At 34.2% G+C, this 24,779-nt stretch overlaps 2 protein-coding genes across 4 annotated transcripts; both read right to left on the bottom strand.

The window, feature by feature from the left end:
- Positions 1–6,104: 6,104 nt before the first annotated feature.
- On the bottom strand, positions 6,105–24,426 carry LOC124354577 (zinc finger protein 454-like). Of its 3 annotated transcripts, none has more exons than XM_046805143.1 (4): positions 24,246–24,426; positions 12,000–12,094; positions 11,095–11,280; positions 6,105–9,501 (listed from the first exon to the last, which is right to left on the bottom strand). In XM_046805143.1, exons 2-4 carry the CDS (start codon positions 12,078–12,080, stop codon positions 7,969–7,971), a joined length of 1,800 nt encoding a protein of 599 aa, XP_046661099.1. In that variant the 5' UTR covers positions 12,081–12,094; positions 24,246–24,426; the 3' UTR covers positions 6,105–7,968. The 3 variants fall into 3 exon arrangements, with proteins under 3 accessions (XP_046661099.1, XP_046661100.1, XP_046661101.1); XM_046805144.1 differs by having other exon boundaries at positions 24,250–24,426; XM_046805145.1 differs by lacking the exon at positions 24,246–24,426 and adding an exon at positions 24,114–24,221.
- Positions 15,995–16,903, bottom strand: LOC124355766 (tigger transposable element-derived protein 1-like). Its single transcript, XM_046806921.1, has 2 exons — positions 16,657–16,903; positions 15,995–16,224 (listed from the first exon to the last, which is right to left on the bottom strand). Exons 1-2 carry the CDS (start codon positions 16,901–16,903, stop codon positions 15,995–15,997), a joined length of 477 nt encoding a protein of 158 aa, XP_046662877.1.
- Positions 24,427–24,779: the final 353 nt, after the last annotated feature.

Genomic DNA, 24,779 nt, shown 5'->3' with positions numbered 1-24,779 from the left:
TTCCTTTTTTTGTGTAAGATTATATTACCCTCCTTGATTATCTAGCATGATATAATTTAACCTGTCTGGTGTGTGAATGTTCAGTTCAGCTCCAGTTCACCGTCTTCTTCATGCAGCATCTGGAATTTAATGCTATCACAGCCTTTATTCCTGGACTCGATGTAGTCATGTTTGTGTGGTGATCCAAAAAAAGTTGGCAACAAAGAACCTCAAAACTAATGCTTACATCGTTTCGACATCAAAGATACCTAGACTATAAATTATAGTGTAATATAGATGAATAGGTATTCCCATTGTCTCATCAGCTACACAATTGAGTACACTATGTTTATGACACAACCTTTAAGCACAGTGGAGCAACCGAGTTTTCTACACATAACGTAGCTGTGATAAGAAGGATTGATTCAATGTGAATGTTGAGTTCAGCTCCAGTTCATCCTCCTCTTATTGCATGACTCCTGGGATCTGGAATCATGTTCGTCAGAAGAGATCCAAAAAATGACACCAACGAAGAAGCTACAATGAACGCTTTACATTGTTGATCTTTCCTCCTAAAAACATGTGCATGGAGCCTAAAATAATCAACAAGACACTATTTGACAAGTTATTACAAAATATTACTATCCCTATTAAATCTTCACTACTGAGTAGTATCAAGCAGTAAAACTCATTATAAACCCTTACTATGCTAAGGTGGGTTTATATGTATATGTGCTGGTGAAGCATTGTTTATGGTGTTGAGAAGAAGTGTGTATCTTAAAAGACAATAATCAGTCACAATTACAGAAAGCACAGGCCAGACCTATAATAAATGAAATACATCAGATACTTGATGTAAGACTTCAAAAGGTGAATCATGTTAAATAGGTGTTATGAAGAGAAAATGGGGCTCTGGTTAATAAAAGTTTTGATCTAAAATTAATTCAATTTCTTCTAAGCTACAGTAACATAGCAATAAGTCAAATCTCTTGGTAAAATATCAGTCCAAGTTAAAATATTTAATAGACAAGGCAGGGTGAGTACTTTTGCTTTAACCCTTTTACTGCCAGGCTGTAAGCCATAAGTTGGTGTGCTGGCCACTAGAGCTATTGGCGGGGGTAGGTACATAAACCCCCAGGTATTAGGTCGTGTGTTGCTCTACCGCCACAGCAGTTTGTTCATTTTACACATGTCCACATAATCAATTGCACTTCAGCTAGTTTTAAAGATTGAACAATTTTTAATTTTGTACCATTATCTTGGGTCATTAAATGGTTTGAGTATTTCTTTCTTTAGACTAAAAACGCAGAAAAAACATTTCACTTTCAAATTTTATAATTAATGTTAGAAATCATGTCAGAAAGTTATAAAAAATATACCTAATTGACATGTTCATTAAATAATTCATTTGATAAGTATAAACAGGATGTTTTAACAAAATCACCCTCCTCAGTATGTGAGTCTCTACCTGCCTTTTGTCCCGTGAATGTCACAGATTTGAGTATTGTGGTTTATGTTTACGTAACAAGATATCTAAGTTTTATAATTGACTTGGCTATATTCATAATGAAAGCTGTAATGAGACTTTGTTTATGATCTTTATTTTATGGCAATAAAAAATGTTGATTGATTGATTGATTGTTATAATGTGTAAAACATTACATATACAACTTTTTTCAAAAGGAAGAAACCATTTTCTATGGGTAGAGAATTGAAGGATTTTTACACCCTGTAATGAAGTACTCATGGTTAACATTACTCACTCTGGATTTAAAATGAGTTATCAACATACAAGTAACATGCCATATTTTTAACATGGAAGTCCACCCATGTAATCTGTAACTTTTAAGAGACAAATATGCTTAAAATATAACTTTATTTTTTTAAACATTGTTTTCACCATTCATTTGAAGGTCAGAAAAAGAACACCAGTTAAGTAAAATACTCAATCAGATTGGAGCATCTTATACCAATTAAATGCAGGATTTTAACATGTTTGCTTATTTGTTAAATATTAGCAATGTTAAAAATCCATCCTGTAAGTAACGATTCAACACCTTGTTTATTTTTTGTATACAACTCGGTTTCTCCTAGATTTGACTTGGTGTTAATGTCGTCCTTTCAGTTTTTGCATTCAAAGTAGTTGTCCTGTTGTAGTAAAAGAGGATTAGCATTATATACCAAACTGTAATTGCGATCCGTTTAACTTAGAATTGATGAATTTGTTTGTTTCTCTATCATGATGTTTAGCTTGTACTTTGTATGTCGCCCAAGAAAGATTATTCATCATAAATGGTTAGCCAAGTTTCAATTAATGATACTTTTCTTTACTTCTTATTCTAAAGGAATTTACTTATTTCTGACAATTAATTTATATTAATTTAAAAAAACATAAATGATGAATTTAGATTATAAAACCATTCCCTGTAGTTCATACTCCAAAAGGCTGTAGAAACACTTAACGGTAATACTACTAGGTTTTTCAGGGATTCAACCATTTCCAGCAGTAATAATTAAGGAGCTGCTACAGGTTTAGTACAATAATTCAAGCACTAGATATGAACTTAACTTTGTAAAGTGGTATTCAATGCCAGTGACTGTAGATAAAGTACTTACACATGGAGCACAGACAATAAAACACTTTATTCTTCTATAGCACAACTATCTTAAGATGTCCAAGAAACATGACATAAGAGTTGAAAACAGTTCAAAATGGATTTTTAAGAAAAAAGAATCACGCATATCAACATATACTGATATTTTTTTACAATTCTGATATATCATTCGATCCTGTAATCACTGGACTGATAGTACCATCAACTTGTTGTAGAAAAATTTAGCTTTACAGAAAACCTAAAGAAATTGGTAATTTAACCTGATGAAAATATTGATGATAGCCTAGTGATGGTTCAGAACTTAGAAGGCAATGAAACCAATGCTTTGTCTGTAGCAGAAGTTCTTATTTGATATGCTTTGTAAGTGTTCTACAGGGTCCCCACCCGACCGTGAAAACCGTGAAACCGGGAATAAGCCGTGAATTTCGTTCACCGTGAAAAAACCTTCGCTATTGCAAAGTAAAAAGTAGCACGCAATGTAGGGGATAGACCACGAAGTTTGACAGGTGCTGCTATCTGAGCGATTGTACTGATAATATGGTTTATAAACAAATGAGGAAAAGGAAGGGCCGGTGGGAGATGACGCTTCCGGCTCAAATCACGTGAGGCCCTGTGTTTGTCTGTCGCCAGGTTTCCGGGCCTTGGCTACGCTACGCGGCTGTAAACAAGGCATTCTCTGATTGAACGCGAGATTAATAACACAATTTAATTACTTGATAGATTGTCGTTTAATGTAAACACTTTTCGTATTGGAGTTTTATTGTATCAGATATAGTCTATTATTGTTTTCATAAAATAAAAAAGTATACAAATCCTTAATCTAATGTAAGGAATTTAAATTACATTTTAACTTAATTTCATTCTGTTAAATCCCTTATTTTATTTAAATATTAATGAGAAAAATGCTATTCAGTACGATATCTATATCGTTGTGTGTAATGACTGTTAACACAATGTAATAATTATAAAAAATTTTTAATTTATGGTGGACAATAAATTGAATTAATTTTAGGGTCTTGCGTAAATAAATAGTATAATAATGTGACGGAGCAGAACCTACACGACACATATCAATTAACGCAGCGAGACCATAACTTTATAGGCCTATATAACTGTTTTAATTACCAGTAAGGTCGTTTGAGAAAACAATTTTATTTTTCATCTCTTTAGATATTAAACGGTAGTGATATATGCGTTTTCCTTTATCAATAATATTTTTATGATTCCTAAGCTGCATGGATATTACGAGTGTACACGGTTTAAATCTTTTATGGTGAATGTGTGTTTAAATTGTATAATGTATTAGTAAAATATTACAAATGAAACGTCATGTTATAAAAATGTTAGAAAAAAACCATTGCATTTTTTCTAACCAGGAAACAACAAACGTCAAGTAACTTTGTAGTGTTTAAGCTTTATTACTACAAAACTACAAATCGAGGAAGTCGTCCAAGTATAATTTTGTCGGGTTCCATACGACTACGTTAAACGCTATTAATCATTTCATGCAGATGAAAAATATATCGTACAAGGTTCATTTATTGTAATGTGGTGCAGCGATGTTATGGTAAAAATTAACCTTTGTTGTCTACTGTCAATGAGAGTGGGAAGGGGAGGGGTATATCGTGTACTCCACTCCCCCCATCCTCGGACAACAGCTGGTTTCATGTCTCAACATGAAAGATTTGTTTCCCCAGCTCGGACACTCCAATCTTATTCTTATTGTGAGAATTGATATAAATATTTAAAGCTTTTCATTCAACTCATTCTGACACTTTCTCACGGAAATTCTTCTGTTGAAAGAGGCTTCTCTGTCAACAAACAGTGTATAGTTGAAAACTTGAAGGAGGAGAGTTTAGTCGCGTTGAGAAAAGTTTGTGACGGCGTATCAGCAGCAGGAGGATTGGAGGCAATGGAAATCACTAATGAATTAGTTCATGCTGCCAAAAATTCCCACGCCACTACTCGGAGCACTTGGCAAAACAACGAGAAGAAATGAAAGACAAAATTAATTCTGAGAAAGAGAGGAAGCAAGCTGCAATAGAAAAAAAAAGAATTGGAAGCACAAAAAATTCCAGGTTTTGTCCGACGCCAGGAAAAGGGCAGCTGAGTTAGACGAAAGATACAGGAACTTAGCAAAAAAGTGCAAAATCGTAATTCACTTTTATTCTAGACATTTTTATCAATTTCTTTATTTATGTGTATAAATATAATTTTTTTTTTGTATAAACTGGTACCAAATAACTTTTCTTATAACAAGTTGTATATAATTTTTTTATACATTTAACGTTTATATGTTATTTTAATTTCAATAAAATTGCCTTTTCTTATGTACTAATTAAAATGTGAACGTGTGATTATGTGAAAATTTTCCTGTGGAAGAAATTTGATCGAAATAATAATAATAATGTTGTTAAAACAAGAAAAATAATTTAATAATCACGCAAGTGTACTTCATGGACTCAAACGAGTTAGCCTTAGCCAACGTACGAATCCTGTCACCCTGCATCTTGTCTAACCTGTGTCAACAAAGTTCTCTTCAGATTTCAACAAACTTGTTAAGTTAAAGAAAATTATGAGCTATGTGCATGCTAATTATATTGAAATTTGTCTTTGTCATTGCTTTGATGACTGTTATGATGATGTTTTTGTAAAAAATAATATGCCTTGTTATATTTCATTATGTAGCAAATCGCACATAAAATCGGGCGCTCGCCGCTCATTGCTTGCGTCGTAACCGAAGCCTATTGTTATTTCGTTCTTTTAGACGTTTCCGTCAATTCCTGCACGACCAATGACATCGTTAGTCAAATGGGAAGAAGTTTTATATTGTATTTTACCGCTCTGCCGCGTCAGTAGTGTTTTACGTCTCAACTTCGCCCCTCTCCAACACGATTTTGTTTGTACCGGTAACGTTGTTTATGAAAACTTTCCGACCTTGAATTTTAATTTTTTTAACCGTGAAAACCATGAATTAGCCGTGAATTTGAGTATTTAGATTGAGTGGGAACCCTGTTCTAATATCACATATATTATAGGCCTACTTATACAACACATATTATTATACCGTTTTTTAAAAGTATAAATATAGCGCAACTATTGTGTTTAAACAGGTTTTCATTTTATTATCTATCAATAAAACCATAAATTTATGTTTCGCCCCACTGTGCAACGTCACCTAGTCTCTCTCTCCACTTTACTACCCGATTTTAACCATACGGTTCTGCGCACTAGCAACAGCCCATCATAAATATACACTTTTTTACATATTTTCTTGATTGTGCCAAGAAGGCAAACTCAACTTTGGCATCAGAAATATAATTCACTTGAATCAGAAGTGCTCATAATATAGGTGTGAAGCAAAATTATGTGTGAAGCTACGGGTAACTGACAGTAATCAAATATTTATATTAAGATAATAAATTACATATTTTGAGTCTCAAACAAATTTAAATGGCCATTTTTGTCCCAATTGTCTTAATTAAAAGGAAAGAAAAAAATCTGACGTAATTAACTTTTAAGATAAATAATTTACTGAACCATAAACAGAATTGTAATGACAAATGTAACAAAAATACATTTAAATAATTTTTTTTTTATTTCGTTATGTACAAATTATTTAAACTACTTTTCAAGATATGTATAAAACATATATATTTATTTATTTTGATACATATTTATATACATTACTTAAAACTCTTGAAATAAAGTTCACAATACAGTAGCATTCAACCCACCCTCCACAGAATTTATGATGTATGAACTCACAGTTACGCATGAGGGTATTCAACAAGTTTTGTTATTAAGTTATTTTACTAATCTAAACAAATAACTTCATAAGCTGATCATTCCATTGTGGTGTTAGCTATTTATTACCAACTCGTACACACTGTAGTCAGTTTTACAGCTAAAAACTTTACTGTAAAATAAGTGCGTAATAGTGAGCCACATTAGACACAGTTCGATGTGCTGTAGTGCTTGTTATCAAAGATTTGTTATTTTGAATGATGTGATCAAATTAAGGATAAATCTTATTACTTTTAACATTTACCTATTTTTGTGCTATATTTAAAAAAATAAACTAGTAAAGGGTTTTTCATTTTGGGCAGGTACATGTTTTGATGAAATAAAACAAGCTTTCTATGATATATTAACAAAATTGATTTTTCATATGAAAGGCCCATGAATGCCATTTTGTATGGAATATGACATCGTTCAAATGTCCACCGCGGTTTCTCACAATGGTACGGATTCTAGTGGTCCAATTTTCAATTACTCTGCCGCATAAATCCGGTTGAATTTGAGCAATGACCTGGGTTATGTTGATTTTAAGTTCATCGGTTGATTGAGGCCTATTGGCATAGACCAACGACTTCAGATATCCCACTAAAAATTTTAGAGGTGTAAAATCGCATGATATTGGTGGCCAATTCACGTCACCTCTGCGAGAGATAACCATACTCTCAAATCATTCATGGTGTCGTTCGTTGTGTGGCACCTAGCGCTGTCCTGCTGAAACTATATGTTGTTTACGTCCATATCGTTCAATTTGGGCCAAAAGAAACCCGTTATCATTGTTCTGCAGTGTTCGCTGTTGACAGTGATGGCATCACCGTTTTTTTTTTTAATAAGGACTAATTACACCGCCAGCCCAAAATCCGCACCAAAAAATAACTTTTTGTGCATGCATCGCGCTACCTGGTGAAACTCATATGGGTTGGCGCTGTCCCAAATACGGCAATTATGCTTGTTAACATAGCCATTCATCCAGAAATGTGCTTCGTAGCTGATTTTGTACCGATTCAGGCCTAAATCCATATGCAAAATTCTCCAAGCTGAAGTTTGCGAAAGGCTGAGTTCTTGTGCACGGCGAGGAATTGAATGCCTTGGGTTCCTCTGTATACTTTCATGGACAGCGGTGACGTTCTCGACAGATCTGCTGTTCCTTTGACGTCTGTGTCTTTTCGAATTTAGTTACCAAACGTTGAAGAGTTGACATTGAAATGCGTCTGCTGTAAAATGGTCGCAATGCACGTAACGTTTTAACTAGTGAACACTCATTTTGATAATACAGTTTAATCATCTGACGTGCTGCTCAATCGTGTAACTTGTCATGATGAAATGAATTGTCATGAAATGGCACAATACACTAATAAAACAGCTGACACCAAAACATGGCTGCCACAGGCTGATGGCTGATCTACCCCCCAATATGAAAAACCCTTTAGATAGCCAAATAGTTGAATGGCTGTTGCAGTGACCGCAAGGTGGAAAGTTCCTGCAACAGACTAGGTGGGCTTGTGAAATTACTCACATTGAAGGGTTAATGTAACAACCAATAATTTTTACAAGTAACAACAATCTTGATTTACAGTTAACATTGTCGTTTCATATGGACTTGCTTCATATGTCTAGTAACAAACCGTTTTTTGTTGAACAACTTTGAACACACATCACACTTGTAGGTTATTAACTGTAAGTGAGTCAACTTATGCGTGGCAATTTCCTCTTTGTCCCGAGTGAAGAAATCACAAACATCACACATAAACCCATGATCCTGCTCATGAGCTTTCCACAAAGACTCATCTGAAAAGGTCTTAAAACATATAGAACACAGAAAATATGGTGCCTTGTGTTTCCGACAGTGTGTCCTTAAATCATCTCTTCGTCTGAATGCACAATCACAGTAGGGACACTTCATATGCTCAGTTAAACTCAGACCGTGTCTCGACATGACATGATGCTGTAGAGATCGTTCGTTGTAGAAACCCCAATTACAAACCACACATATGTGAGACCTCACTAGATTATGAACCATTTCATTATGTCTTGGTATACTCTTTTTAAATTTCAACCAGGCACCACATAACTTACATATACATGATTCGTCTCCTTCTGTTTTTTTTTTCTTTTTCCTACAATTCAACCTATCATCTCTCATTGAACAAATTTTTAAGTGTTTGGCTAAAGTTCCTTTTTGTATAAATGACAATTTGCAATACATACAGGTAAATTTCCTTTTTACTAATGAGAGGATCTGGGAAACATTTGTTACTTCGCTTACTGCATCCAGAAATGTATCAATAGTTTCTTCATGCTTCTTGGTCTCTGAGTTCTCTAACACTCTTATTTCACTGTTTAATTTTTTCACTATAGTAACACTTTGTTTTACACAATCAAGCGTTTTTCTTGAGTTTATTTTTCTTTCTTTCAATGATCTGTTTTTAACATTTTTAGAGTGATTTTTTATGTCATCTTTTAAGTTTGGTTTTAATTTTGTTCTCTTCCTTCTAACAATTGGTGTATTATGCATTATATCATTATTGATTCTTGACCTGCATTCAACCTCATTTTTACAGTGCTGTTCCTCATCGCTTTTTTCACAAACAAGAGTTAAATTTTCTTCCTCCTCTGATTTCATATTATTTTCACTGAAGTTATCTGGAGACTGTGTATGTACAGAACTTTTCTCTAACTCTTCCTCCACGTAACAGCTATTTTGTGTTATGTTTGTCTCATCTTCACTGTTCTTGATTGTGTTTAAAACATTCAAGCTTGAAAGAACAACCACTGGCCATTGATTGAGTTTTTCATCATCATAATTCGTTTTTATTAAATCATGAACTGAAGATGCAATAGATTCCAATTCCTCAACAAATGACCCATCATGTCTTTCTTCTAAGATCTCACATGGTTCATGACTCCACGACCCATTACTATGAATACTCTCACAATCACCAAAGTTATTTTTATTGAATTCTAAATCATTTTTACCAGTGCTTCTGTTTGCTATATCGTCTATGCTTGTATCTAACATCTCATCATCTGAATCATAACTGAATTCAGAGATAAAAATCGCTGCTTCAATTAAATCCTCTGTGAAACTTGGGAAACTATTAATCATGTCCTGAAAAAAATAATCATCCATTAGTAAACTGAACAGTTTCTAATTTACAGACTACATAATCAATTTCAACAACAGATACTATTAATCGAATATATTTTCTGAAATAGCACACAATTTCCAAATACAAACTTTACCAAAATTAAAATACAACTAATGCACTATGGAAGATTGTCAAATGCAACATAAGAGTCATGTTCAATGGAAGTACTAACACAGAAGTGATGACCAATGAGTTTATAAATTTATACATTCTTCTGCCTTATCAAATAAAAGTTGACTTTATCACTATATGAAAGTCTTCTAAAAATTGTAGACATTAAATCATAAGGGTGCATATTAATTTTTACATGTTATAGTAAAAATGGAATTTAATTTTGCTTTTCTACAAGCTTTAAATTTATTTCTAGGCAAATTCTAACTCCATTTGATTTGAATCTCAGTGCTAGCTGTAAATAAAAAAACCAAACCACAAATTTAAAGGAATTTGCACATCCATCCATTAATTCAAGATATCTTTCAAGAGATTTCATGTCTATGAAAATACAGCCTAGATGTACTTTACACACAACATGTACACTGTATTGTTCTGTAATTTAAACATTTAAAGCTTTTATTACACATCATTTATGCTTGATTCACATAACTTTTCATCAGCTCTTTGTCATTCATTACCTCTTTACTAGGAACATTTAAAAAATCCAGAAGGAAACGTGTCCCAATTTATACGGATTATTGATGCTCTATTAAATTTTTATTATTTATTTATAGGTAATGTATACATAACTCAAACATTTTTTATATTTTAAATCCACACATGACTCTTACACTGTCACATCTTCTAAAAGATACATGATAAACTCCTCTTCCCTCCCACTATATATGAATTAGCTCATCATTCATAACATGCACATAAGAGATGTATACTGCAACAGCAGAAAGGTTACTGGAAAATAACGACTCAATTACTCCAATGTGGTCACCACCTTGCAATATCAGTATAGGTAATAAATTTTACTTTTGAATAAAAAAGAAATTTTAAAAAATCTAAAGACATTTTAAACCCAATATGTCATTATGTATACATGCAATTTGCCAAAATCACAAAATAACTTAAAAAAAGGACTGACTGTTCCTCTAACATACATAATCAAGAAATCATTTCAGAATGGACTTTTAAATTACTGCAATGTAGGTAAGAGAGAGTTATACAAAAAAAAAAATCAGGACAACAGATTTAGTGTATATGGAAATATAAGTCAATGTACACTTCTTCATAAATTACACCAACAATCTGTTTTAATGGGTTTTTATTTTAAAAACAGATGTTATATTTAATCTGTTCTGATATATACATTTGAATAAAACTTCAAATGTGTTATGTTTGTGTGTTTCTTATAATGTTTTACCTTGTTACACATTTGAATAAAATTTCCAGTGTCTGAAAATTATTTATAGATGTAGGACTTAGATATCGAACTGTTTAAGTTGGGCCTACATCTCCTTGTGTCGCAAATATCAGTTAAAAAATAGATTATTAAAAATAACAAATATTTTCAAGCTTATTTTGTTTTTAAATACATTAAAATTAATCACCTTCAACTTCATTTCTAATGCAGCCTTCTCAAAGAGTTCAAAACATGATTTAACTTCATTTATAACATCTTCAGCTGTCTCCACTTCAATTTCAATACGTTTTACCTGCTTTTTAAATCTCAACAGCTTATCAAATGTAATACTTTCAGTGGCCCATCCATTGAATGTTGGCTGATAAGGTTCACCCTGAGAAACCAAAAAGTAAATAGTCAATAAAACATTATTAAAATACAATAAAATGAAAGAATAGAAAAACTGCCAGAGAACTGCAGTTGATATTTCTTTTATTTGTTCATAATAAATTTGATATACTGTATTTACAAAAATTTAACTTTAAGCAATGAATTAAAATTGCCATGCACTCATAAAAGTGGTTGAGGTCAAACAATTTGGAACAGTTATATGCCAAATAACTACCTAGAATATGCAATATGAATCTTATTTTGGACCAAATAAATGTTGTTGGTATCTAATAGGTATGTCAAACGTCATATATGACATGATCAAATGTATCAAATTTGTATTTAAATGGCTATAATCTTTATTTAAAAAAGCTGATAAAATATGTAGGTATAAGTGTGTGTATATATATATATATATATATATATATATATATATATATATTTCATTAGCTTTGAGTATAATTATTTTGGCTGTTTACACCCATAATAAGAACAAGGATTTACCTCAAGCAAAGTACTTGATGCTAGATTATAAATTGCGGCATACAGACTCCATAAAAGTGCAAGAATCAGCCAAATGTCAGAGGAAAGTGCAATAAATTTTGAATATGATACTTAAAAGTGTAAGCAACCGTTGACTAGAACTAAAATACTGGGTTTACACACCTCTAATCATTAGATTTTTACATTTCAGTAACATGAGCTACTTAAAATATTACTTACATTTAACACAGAGATTTTAATTTCTGAACTGGATGTTGTTGATTTCAATCTTTTGCGAAATTGCTTCTTAGTTCTGGGCATCTTTAAGTATTTCCCTAAGAAATAAATTGTAACTGTAATCGCAACATAACTAAACAGCAGAAAGGAATATATGATTGTTATTTTATACTTTGTTTAATGTTATATTTAGGATATTTTTGTTACATAGCACAAACTGTTTTCTCATTATCACTCAAACTGAATTCAATTAAATAAAACAGAAATAACACATTACACATTACCTTACTTTTGTTTTGATTTAACATCTGATAACTGAAGATGGCTCTCCATAACAATATTCTGAAATATGAAGACTATCCAGAAAATAGATTACATTTTGATATAAACAAAAACCGAAGTACAAGAAAAAACTTGTATTATATACATTTGAAAGTCACTCTAAAATACTATTTTCAACATAGTCAATATACATATTGGCAGTTATCATAATGGTGAACTAGTTTTGAAATTCCAGTGTTATAAAATTCAGCCAACTGAGACTTAAACCAGGTAGTCACGCCCTTCTATAGTTCCATGATGTCATCAAGTCCCAAATCCATAGACTGTAATTTTATTTCACAATTCATGTGTTTTTTCTCAAGGTTGTCTCTTGAAATGACTCGATTGCGCAGTGAGTCACCATCTTTTTCTTAAGTGTCCAAAAATGTCAATGAAGCAGGCGTAAGCTGATTTTTATGCGTTCCTTTTAAGATTTTGCACAAAATTTATAGTAACATAACTTCTGCAAAACAATTTCATGTAACAAACTCCTTGATCTCTTCTTTAATTTTCTCATCGACTTTAGAGATAATTTCGTTGGTCACCATGCACATTGGTTCGTCCATTTATAAACCTAATGCATTGACGCACTCCACCTTCAGTAATCACATAGTTCCCATAAACTTCACAGAGTTGGCAATAAATTTCAATTTGGTTTAATTGCTTTAGTCAACAAAAACCATACTACTGACCACACTTCACAACTCGTGGAATTTTCAATTGCGTAACACATTTTACACTGCCATTGTAAAACAACAAGGACCAACAGTAACCTTTCACTATCATGGCTGGATAGCCACTGAATGCAGAAACACACTGACTTCAAAATAGCCACAATAGTCCAGCCCCTAGCGGCTATAGAGCGAAACGTAATCTACTTTCTGGATTGCCCTCGTATTTCAAAATTTTAATTGTGTTTTGATGCGATGTAAAGTGGAAAACTGGTCAACAGTCATAAATAGTAGTAACACTAGAAGGAACACACAAAAAAAGCTAAATTTATGGGTTTAGTATGTTTGACGATGTATGGTCAGTTTGGCCTCACAGTAAAGCCAGTTTAAATGGATTCCTACAACATACTTATGTTATAGATCCTAAAAGAATATGAAAACAACAAGTGTTTAGCATTTTTTAACATAATAATGGCATAGTCAGATACATAATGATAACAGTCAAGACAGGAATGCAGGATGTAATATACAGAAAACCAACACACACCATCAATAGATATCGTTCAGGTTATTGAATAAATTAATGAATTGTGTGTTGTCTACAAATCAGAAAAAAAAGCTGGAATTCAAGGAGTATTTTATAGGCAGGAGAGTGGTTACAACACAGATTAACAATTAAAAAAGTTTAGTAAGAGAATATGCTACATTTAGATTAAAATCAAAATGAAAACAAACTGACACATCTTTCCTATAATAAGAATAAATTGATAAAATTGGGAGGATCAGAGAGAAGGGGGAATATTGAGGAAACACAATATTAAAAACTATGTAAAACATTTCTACACCCTAGATGAATATGTGCACTGGAAAGACATTCAAGAGTGACATTATTTTTGTATACAATTTGAATTGTATCCACTGTAAACTGACGATATACATTTCTCTAAGAAATTTTGTAATAAAGAATTTCTGATTTAACTGCTCCAAGAATAGGAAACTATGAAATTGCATACAGTTGTTACTCAAGTCTATATCTTGTGGAAACTAAATGTATAATATATACGCAAGTTAGTGAGCATACTAGATATTCATACACTCAACTTTACTCAACTCAAGTTACTAAAACAACAGTCATAATTGTATTTTGACAGTTTTGGTATAATATTTGTTGACTGAAGATGCCTTTCCATAGTAAGTGTGAAATATGTCAATAGTCTGACTGTGTTAGCAATGTTTTAATACAGTATGAACCAGAAAACTTGTACAAGATGTTAATTATGGTAATCACGACAATGAGTGAAGTTAACTAGAGTTGATCTATTTATTGTATTGACTTACTTAGCTTAAAAGCCTACACTCACATTATTTCCTTAGACGATTCTCTGAGCTTCGATTACTCTACTTAAGTCCTACTCAAACATACCAATACAGAAAGAGTGATGATCGCAAATATATTTTTTAATTGAAAATGGAATTTTGTTTGTTCTATTTGAGTGTTATCTGCTTCGATAGCTTATGTTATATCCATAGTCAGTGCTACATCAACCAGCATCATGAACAGCAATATTGTTTCTTGCTGGACAATCATTCAAATCAACTATTGCAATTTCACCTTCAATGCCATCAACTTTTTCTAACAGAGTTTCAAAATTTATTTGTTTACCGCGTACACATATGTATACCTGAACTATGAGTTACGTGAGTAGAAAAAAAGTGATCATTTGTTAATTAAACATGGTTATTTTACAAGTTAGAATGTATTTTAGCGTTTTTATGTGTTGTTATTAAATTAAGGAACTTGTGTTTTAAGTGTGATCAAGAGGCTGCCACCAATTCATTTGCGAGTAGGGGGCTGTCCCTTAATTATGTAACACTAAAATCAAACTTTACTGATTCCCCCTCCTTCTCTTGTAATGGACATAATGGTAGGTCTAAACCCCACAAAAATTAAGTAGCTCTGTCACCAATCCCTCCCCAAATGTTACATTATTCTAAAATATTTAATATAATAAAATCATTTCAAACACCAAGCAAAACATAATTTATTAATACTAATAACTAACATTCCACAACTGAACATTGTTAACTATTTGCTGTCTCTTCTCGGGATGTGTATTTTTGTTATTTCAAACCGTTTTAACCAGTATACTTGTTTAGATCTAAATGCAACATAACAAGAAAATCACTACACCATTGCTTGGCACAGCACTCACTGTACTGTTACACTTGATTGTAGTGCACATGCACAACTGACAGATGATCCGGAGTCTGCTTGATTGTCGTGCCAATCCTGTATGCCTGTCTGTGCATGTCACCAGACATAAAGCAACACATATTCTGTCTCCTACCATGGGGCACTGCTGAATCATTCTTTTTTACCAACTTGCATACAGTAGAGTCCCGCCGATCCGAACCCCGCCAATCCGAAAATCCGCCTAATCCGAACACGGCTAGGAGAAAATATAAAATTGCTAAAAAGGCAGGAAAATAAATTAAAACCAGTTATTATAGTAAAACGTAAGTTTTATTTCTCAAAGCATTTACTTACTGACATATAGAAACTGAAATTACATTTTGAAACGTTAGATGATACATACATTGTACGGAATTTATACTGTTAATAAATGAAACATAGTACTGTACTGTACTGTATTTATAATGTACAAACCCCCTACGCAAGGCTTAGCAAATAATTTGTACTTTAACTTGGACACAATAAGGGATAAAAACATAAAACAAAACACTGCAAAAACCCAACACTTTCTTAAGACCTAAAGTCAGTGATCTTCTTTTGACGCAACACACTAAAACGACTGGACGATGCAATGTTTCGCCAACGCCGAATGAACATTACGTCATTGGGGTAGTAGCAGCGGCATGTTGCTCGACGTAGCGTAGAGCGAGGTCAAAGGCACTTGCAGCTGCGCTGTGTGGAACAATATCGGTAGTTTGGGCGTCTCCCTCATCCTCAATGCTACATGAGTCATCAGCTGGGACTCCTTGCACCTATGCCACGATGTCTTCGTCTGTGTACTCCTCGAAGCCTTTGTCATCTACAGCCGTCCACTCATCAACACACTCCTTCTCTACATTTTCGCATCCCGGTATTTTTTTTACAAGAGGAAGAAGTTCGCATTCATTTACCGGTGGAACAACCTCTTCAACAAACTGCAGATCAGGCCAAAGATTTTTCCAAGATTTCTGCAGAGCTCCTACGCTTGTGTTCTCCCAAGCCTCTGCCCACCCAGAAAATTACATCTTTGATCGTGATTTTCTTAAGCTTTTGGAGAATTGTGAGGTCTTCATTTTCCTCAAGCAGGCTTCGGAGCAGCTTTTTCCGATAATTTTGCTTCAACGCTTGTAGAACTCCTTGGTCCATTGGTTGTATGATCGAAGTAACGTTCGGTGGTAGAAAAATGGCTTTTATATCACCAATAACCAGCTCTAAGTCATCCGGATGGACGGATCGGAGCGTTATCTATGAGTAACAACGCTCTATCAGGCAGTCCATTTTCTTCATTGTAGGCTCTCACGTTGGGCACAAATTGTTTCTCAAACCATTCTTGAAACAAAGCACGATCCATCCAAGCTTTCTTTTGGTTTTTATAGTAAACCGGCAGAGCGTTCATATTCATGTTTTTAAAAACATCGAGGTTTTTTGGATTTACCGATAACCATCAAAGGTATCTTATTGGTGGCGGAAGCGTTGCTGCATGCTAATACGGTTAGTCGTTGCTTATCCATTTTAAATCCTGGAGCGGACTTTTCTTCTCTTGAAGCTAGGCTCTTTGTTGGCAACGCTTTGAAATTTAGCCCTGTTTCATCAGCGTTGTACACTTGCTGGGGTGAGTAGGAGGATGTAATTTCTTTGAACTCCTGAAGATACTCTGCGGCTGCGATGCTGTCTGCAGACATCTTTTCGCCAGTTACAGTCAGTTGCCTGATACCGTGCCTTTTTTTCCACCGATCTAAAAAACCGCAACTAGCCGAAAATGACGGATCGCCTCCCATAAGGATGTTTAGTAGAAGCGCCTTTTCTTTAATAAGAGGGCCGGTAATGGGAATGCCTTTTTTGTCTCTCTTGAGAAAAACCACAAGTAAAGTGCTTCATCGAGTTTGTCATACGATGACACAGTAGTAGTTTGACGTTTTTCTAGAGTGTGTTTCACTTGTAACAGAGCAAAATTGTTCGATTTTTGCCCGCTTCTTTTTCCAGTCACTGATCGTCGCTTTACCGACACCAAATTCAATTGAAAGTTGAGTAGCACTTTCACCATTGTCTAGTCTTTTGAGAACTTCGAGTTTTTCTTTTAACGTACACGAGTTGTGTTTACGTTTTACTAGCCATAATGATATCGGATATACGCACAGAGCAGAGCAAAGAAAACAAACAAAACTGCAAACCACCAACAAACTACAGAATACACAGTAAGAGCACGTGCTGCGCGTATGGAAGATTGCACTAAACTGTCGTCTCGCCACTCGTCACCGGGGTGGGTGGTGGAGGGGATAGGGGTGAGGTAGTGGCAGTCCAATAGTTTTGGCGCGCCACACTGTTTCAAGGTCACCGACAACTCGCCCCGCCCCACCACAGACAAGTGGCTTCTACTAGATTCATTACGCACAAACAATGGCACTCAGTTTCGACCACGCGATGTTGTTACCGTACAAAGACAGGAAGCTGTAATATTATTATTACGTTTAATACGTTACTTACTATTGTTTATTGCATTTGATTATTGTATGCATTTAATTGTTTTAAAACCACGTAAATTGCACTTGAAAGTTGATAAATGGTACTACAGTATTTAACAAAAATCCGCCTAGTCCGAATTTCCCGTCAATCCAAACAAGGTTCGGTCCCAATTAGTTCGGATTGGCGGGACTCTACTGTATTTGGATTTATGATAAGAGACAATATTTACCAACTATATTATTATTATTAGTTTAATATTTCTGTCAACAATTGGTTTAAATGTCAAAAATTCTTACTCAGCCAAAATGCTAGACACCAACAGATATAAACAAACTGGTTTACCATTTAAGGAGGTAATTAGGCTATTATGGAAGATTCAGACTATGTTCGTTTTCTTATCAAGGGGACGAATAAAATACCAATCTTTGGTGTGGAAATGGGTGAATTTTGTGAATGAATTCATGCAATTAATTGTTGAGGTTTAATATTTATGTAATTCTGTGTCAAAACACCCTACCATACCATGTAACGGTGTGTAATGCTGCTGAAAACCCCTCTCCCCTGTGGCGTTATTTAGTTTATTTATTTATTTATTTATTCATATACGGTTAACACCATTTTACAATATACAATAATTTTACTTGCAGCCAACATCAAGATGAACAACAATATATTCAGTATAAAAGAATAATTTATGATATTAAATACGGTAACCTGTAACATAACATGCAAAGTATGAATCAATATTATAACAAATTCAAAAGATAGATATATATATATATATATATATATATATATATGTATGAGAACTTAACATATTCTGTTTCAACTTCCAATGGTCAAGGACCAATATACAACAATATTACAAATATAATTCTACAAAGACGGCTAAATCCAAACTCAGTTACAAAGGGTCAAGCCAAACATGCAACATCACTCAAACCAAACTACTACTTACAAGCTATGGGTCAAGCCAAACATGCAACTGGACTTTATATATATAATCTTACACATAAATAGCAAAAAATGAACCAATATAATTTATAATAATGACTTTAGCAAAAGCCATAGCAATAGATAAATATACATGGCTTGTAACAAATATTGACAATGATCATAACAAGAGGTAAAAGTATGTAATTACAACGAATAATTAACACACAAAAGCTACAACATACACCAAATGCATATCAGCTTCAACAAAAAACTTAATTCATTTATAGTGAGGACAGAAAAGTAAACAGATACATGCTATCAGATAATAATTACAAGATATACAAAATTTAGGTGAGCGAAAATATGTACAAAAAAAAATTCAACAAACCAACAATTACTACATAAATAAATACAACATGCATAAGTTACTGCAGCAGGACATGCCAGCTCACAAAGCACTGAGTTTCCTGAGTTTTCTCCTAAAAGCATCATCAGACATAGCGAAAAAATCAAAGTCAACAGGAAGGCTGTTTCCCAGACGGTGGAGACGTGGTATGGTACTGAAGAAAGAATATTGGGTTGGACAGAATCTTCTTTCAAAAAGTTGTCTGGTTCTAAGAGACTGGTGGGCACGAATGTCGATTCTCCCAAGCAGATCAGTTGAGTCCACAGTGGCTGAGATGATCCCCTTTAGGAGCATTAGATCAAGGACTTTACGTCTGAAATCCAAGGATTGAAGTCCAAGATGGTGGCTTAGGTCATCCAAAGGAACATCCGCATAACGAAATCCAAGTTGTACACCAATGACCCGAAGAAATTTTCTCTGAACACCCTCAAGAAGATCAATGTGGCCTAGTTGATATGGTGACCAGACAGGAGAACAGTACTCCAGGATGGGGCGAACTAGATGAATATAAAGTGTCCTTAACGTTCCAGGAGAAAAACCATCCTTGGACACTCTGATAATAAATCCAAGGGCCGAACTTGCCTTCCTACTAATACAGTCTAAATGAATGTTGGGACTCAATGTAGATGTCATTGTAACTCCAAGGTCCTTGACCACAGAAGATCTTGTAAGTGGCTCTTCTCCAAGAGAAAAATTGAAGATCAGAGTGTCAGTTCTTCGAGAGAAGGATAGTACTGCACATTTGATACATTCAATTCCATTTCATTCTCAGAACACCACAATAGTACGTTATTCAAATCGTCCTGGAGCAATCTGCAATCAAGTTCTGAGGCTACTTCATTATATATTTTAGCATCATCTGCAAAAAGTAATATTTTTGAGTGTTTGATAACATAAGTCAAATCGTTTATAAATATGGTAAACAATACAGGGCCCAACAGAGAACCCTGAGGGACTCCAGAAAGCACAGGGAAGGCCCGAGAGGTTGCCCCATTATATCTGACCTTCTGGTGACGACCACTAACATAGCTTTCAAACCACCGCAGCATGGGTCCAGCGACACCCATATTGCTAAGCTTAGCCAAGAGATGTACATGGCTCATCCTGTCAAAAGCCTTAGCGAAGTCGATATATATACTGTCAACTTGATGACCTCTTGCAAAGGCTGATATAATATCATCCTGATAAATTACCAGATTTGTTAAAGCTGATCTACCACTACAGAAGCCATGCTGGGCCCTAGATATGTGACTCTTAAAGAAAAAAGATAGTCTAGCAAGAACCAGAGATTCAAACACCTTAGCCAAAGTTGATTGTATAGAAATTGGCCTGAAATTTTTTATATCGGAGACAGCTCCACTCTTGAAAATGGGTGTAATAAAGCTTGTCTTCAGACATTGAGGAAAGATACCCAAGTGCAAAAGTTTAGAGATGGCCTCTAGGTAGTTTGTACATAAAAATTAGTATATAATTATATTTAATTTATTAAACTAACGGTTTATAGTAAATTTCTTATAGTAATTTCCTATTCAGATTGTAAAAAGTTATATTACAGATTTTTTTCATTATTTTCAAATTTCCTTTTTGCTTACAGTGACACACAGCACAGATATTTAGAGGAATAAAGCAATGAATACAAACCTTATAAGAAGCGCAAAGCTTATGGAGAATACTCTGCCAAGTTGGTTTCCCGCCAAAACGAGCTTAGCGTGTCCGCCGCTAGGAGCGCTTATTTCCCCCCTCTTTCCCTCTCACTCTAGCTTGTTCTCTCTCTCTCTCTCTCTAACTGGCCGCACACTGTCTTCTCCCTCGCTCCCGCTCTGTCTTCTGTCTCACTCTAGCTGGCCACGCCACGAGTGCCCTTCACACTGCCTAGCGGTGGACGCACTAAGCTTGCCAAATTCAAATAAAAGTTGGCAGACTTTTTAACATTGGCTTTGCGCTTCTTATAAGGTTTGTATTCATTGAATAAAGTATTGATCTCCTTATGAATTTAGTCCTATAACTATCTACTTTGACATAATATATATTACCTTGAACCTTATATAGGCTATAGAGTACGCACCTACTGAGTACGAGTGCAAGAAGATATTAAACTATCCCAATATGCTCTTTACATAAATAATTATGAAAAGCAATCCATTTCCTATTTGCATACCATTAGGCTTAAGCGTATCAGATAATATTAGTTTATAAGACACACTTCCCAATTTTTGTTCAATTTTTAATGTAAAGTAGATAAATGTTTACTTTAGCCACTTCACAATATTTTTTTCAAAGAGAAAATGCTTAATAAGTAATTTAATACACAATAAAATAATTAAATTTAAGAAAGGTTGAACTTCTTCTTATCTCGTAAAAGAAACTAATAGTTAGACGTGTTGACAGTAATGCCTCCAGACATCAGCACAGGCTGTCCCCTGCTGGTGGCAACAAATGAAAAACAACTCTTGAGTACCGATCAGTAAAATATAAAATTCAAAGAGACTAATCATTAATGCTGGAGTTTTTAAAATATTACAAATTCATCTAACCATATTATTCTACGTAACAGGGCAATGGCCACCAAAAACAGCTACCAGCTAAACTACAGAAGGACACAAAGAATTTAAATTTGTATTAAGAAGTAAAAGAAAATAACACAAAGTATTTTCTGTCCATTCAGACACAATAACTAGTAACAGGCTATACTTTATAGAGCACTCACGTCTATAATTTTATACAATGAATATGCAAAAAAGTATCACTCACTAATATGCAAACAAGAATAACAGTGACTATTTCTACAAATGACAACAAACAAAATCAACTAAACAGGAAAAGCAATGTCAAGATGCCCAAAGAATTTGTGCAATAGTTGGCAAACTGAAATAAAGGAAAATTGTCAATATTCTTCACCATGAAGGTGCATTTGGTACACTTAATATTCCCTTCCCTTAAAATTACCCCTCCTTAGTTTGTTATCCTCCCTCACCCAGAAACCACAATCTCTCCCTTCCCCTAATTGATGAACTAATAAAATGTCCTCCTCCGTAGACTAATAGTTATAGTCCGGCTCTCTAACCGAGAGATTTTACTCAGCCAAAATGCTAGACACCAACAGATATAAACAAACTGGTTTACCATTTAAGGAGGTAATTAGGCTATTATGGAAGATTCAGACTATGTTCGAATTGAACAGGATTTAAACCTCCCCACGGGTTCAAATCCTGGGAAGGTCCAATCATGTACTTTTTACTTCTACTGTACTTTAATAAAAAACCAGTGCACTTCGAAGCCGGCATAGCTGACGCTGAGGCTTAAATGAGATTTTAAAAAAACTAATAAATATAAAAATAAAATGGAAATTATAAGATTAAAGGTCTAGGTGGCAAATCAAGAATTTGACGTTATCAACGTATTCTGCTCATCCTCCTGAACAAAACATATATATGGTTTTAGGGGGTGCAAATGACAAACAACATTATTTTAGAGGGTATATACAAAAATAGTTAAGTTCTTAATGTTTTAATGTTCTGTTTGTGTGCTGTGTCTGGATATCTGTAAAATCTGCGGGTGGGACTGATAGCATATTTGTTATCTGAGCGCTCTGGGGCAGAAGTCAGATAACGTGTACTGTAGCTTGCATCGAGTGAGTGCGTGACAATCATGGAACAACCATCCACTAGTTCGACCAATCGTAGTGAACTGGTGTGTCGTAAATATTATCTGCGGCTGGGACTGATAGTGTATCTGTTATCTGAACGCTCCGGGGCAAAAGTCAGTGCTTCACTAGATATCGTGTACTGTAGTTTGAATCGAGTGAGTGCGTGACGATCATGGATCAACCATCCAATAGTTCGACCAATCGTAGTGAATTGGTGATGTCGGAGTGTTTTGTCGGACATGTTAAGAGGTTACGCTTCGACCGAAACGAGATTATTTAGTTTCTGTACATTCTGTGGAACACACTAATGGTAAGCGTTCTCTATTAATGTCCATTTATATACATATTCATATTAGGGGTATTCATGATTTATTAAGTTTTTTACATGATAAATAATTGCCTTTCCATCACAATTCAATTTATATTTCTGATCAGCCCCTCTAGAATTTGATATTTTACTGATAGGTACTATCTCGAGGGATGTTTTTCTGTCGTTGACATCAGCGCGGGCTTCGGCAGCACCAGTTACAGTCTATAGGCTTCGGTGCTGCCGAAGCCCGCGCTGATGGCCGGAGGCACTCGTCTCAACTCGATAACAACTAATTAATTTGTAGCTCGAAATGTAAGAAAAACATTGTTCATTTGGATCAAAATTCTGCTCATTTCAGTATTATTTTTCATTTACGTTTGCAAAGATGGCACCGCATCTGATGACGTCACCACGAGGTTGTATCATGGTCACAAAAGGTCACGTGATGCCCTATGTGGATGTAGAACATGGAAATATTGCTCCGCACTTGAACAGTTTTTCCATTTTTTATGTTCTAGAACTTCATTATTTTTCATTTCCACCCCATCAAACCTTATATTGTTTTGTTCTGTAGGACAATTCTAATAAGTTAATAACGCGAAACTTGTATCTTGCCGCCCCGGCCGTTAATGTGACAATTACCAATAAAATTAATACACTTTTGTGCAATATATGATTTACGACCCCACCTAACATTTTTTTCTGGAAATGACAGTACCTATACTATTTTACGAAATTTATACTTTCTTTTTACGGAAATATGTTCTTTCGTTTTAGGTAAAGTGGCTAAAGTAAACATTATCTGAACAATGCTATAAAAGTTCTAAAAACCTACAAATCGTTCTCCCAAAAAGGAAGAAAATCCCTCTTGGGTAAGTTGGTTTGCTCTTGGTTAGGGGACAGGCCCTCAGGTAGCCCAATTGGTCAAGTAGGGTTGAGTATGTCTATAACAATCAGGTACACTAGTAATGTGTCTTAGTTTTTCCTCTATACATATATTTTTACTCTTTAACTTAAAGTTAGTACTAAGTTAGCAATTTGTTTATTGCCTACAATAAGGTTTATGGTAGGATGCGTTTCCTCAGTGTTATCTAATTAATATTCCTATCATATCACTTCTTAAGTACATACCATTTCTAAAATAAAAAAATGCGTAGTGCACTAATAAACATTTACAACATAATCTTCTTAAGACAGTACACACAACGCTATTTAGTCACAGTCTTATGAAAACAACTCACAATTCGGAAATGGCAAACTTACCTACACAATAAATTTTGAACTTTTTAATCTGGATATTTGTTTAATTTTAAACGATTAAATTTTAAACAATTCAGACAAAACCCTTTGATAACATCATATTCAACCATTATGTTTATAAGTTTCCAACCTTAAAAACAATAAACATTGCATAGTGAGAACAGACATTGAGACATCTAATATTATTTTTTCTAGTTTGACATATTGCCCGGCTAGTTACAAATACCATGCAACTACATAGCTATTTTTTCTTAGTTATCAATTATCATAAAATTGTTATTGGATTATTCGCAACCTTTGACTTATTCTAGAGATTGATACATAATCAAAGTCGCAACGCAACGCATTGTTATTTACTGAAGTTCAATCATTTTGTTGTTTTCATTATCTCAAAGTCACATATAATCTCCTGTCGTTATTCAAGGTCAAAGGTAGAAAACCTCAGTTTTTCGCCATTAGTATCTCGGTTTATATTGCTCCAGTGATGTTGTAGAGTATAACATTTGGGATAAAATTTATTTTAAACATTTGTATTTG

This window comes from Homalodisca vitripennis, chromosome 2, assembly GCF_021130785.1.
Source record: "Homalodisca vitripennis isolate AUS2020 chromosome 2, UT_GWSS_2.1, whole genome shotgun sequence".
Classification (NCBI taxonomy): Eukaryota; Metazoa; Arthropoda; class Insecta; order Hemiptera; family Cicadellidae; genus Homalodisca; species Homalodisca vitripennis.
The sequence above is the reverse complement of the archived record's forward strand: the minus strand, read 5'-3'. Positions and strand labels throughout refer to the sequence as shown.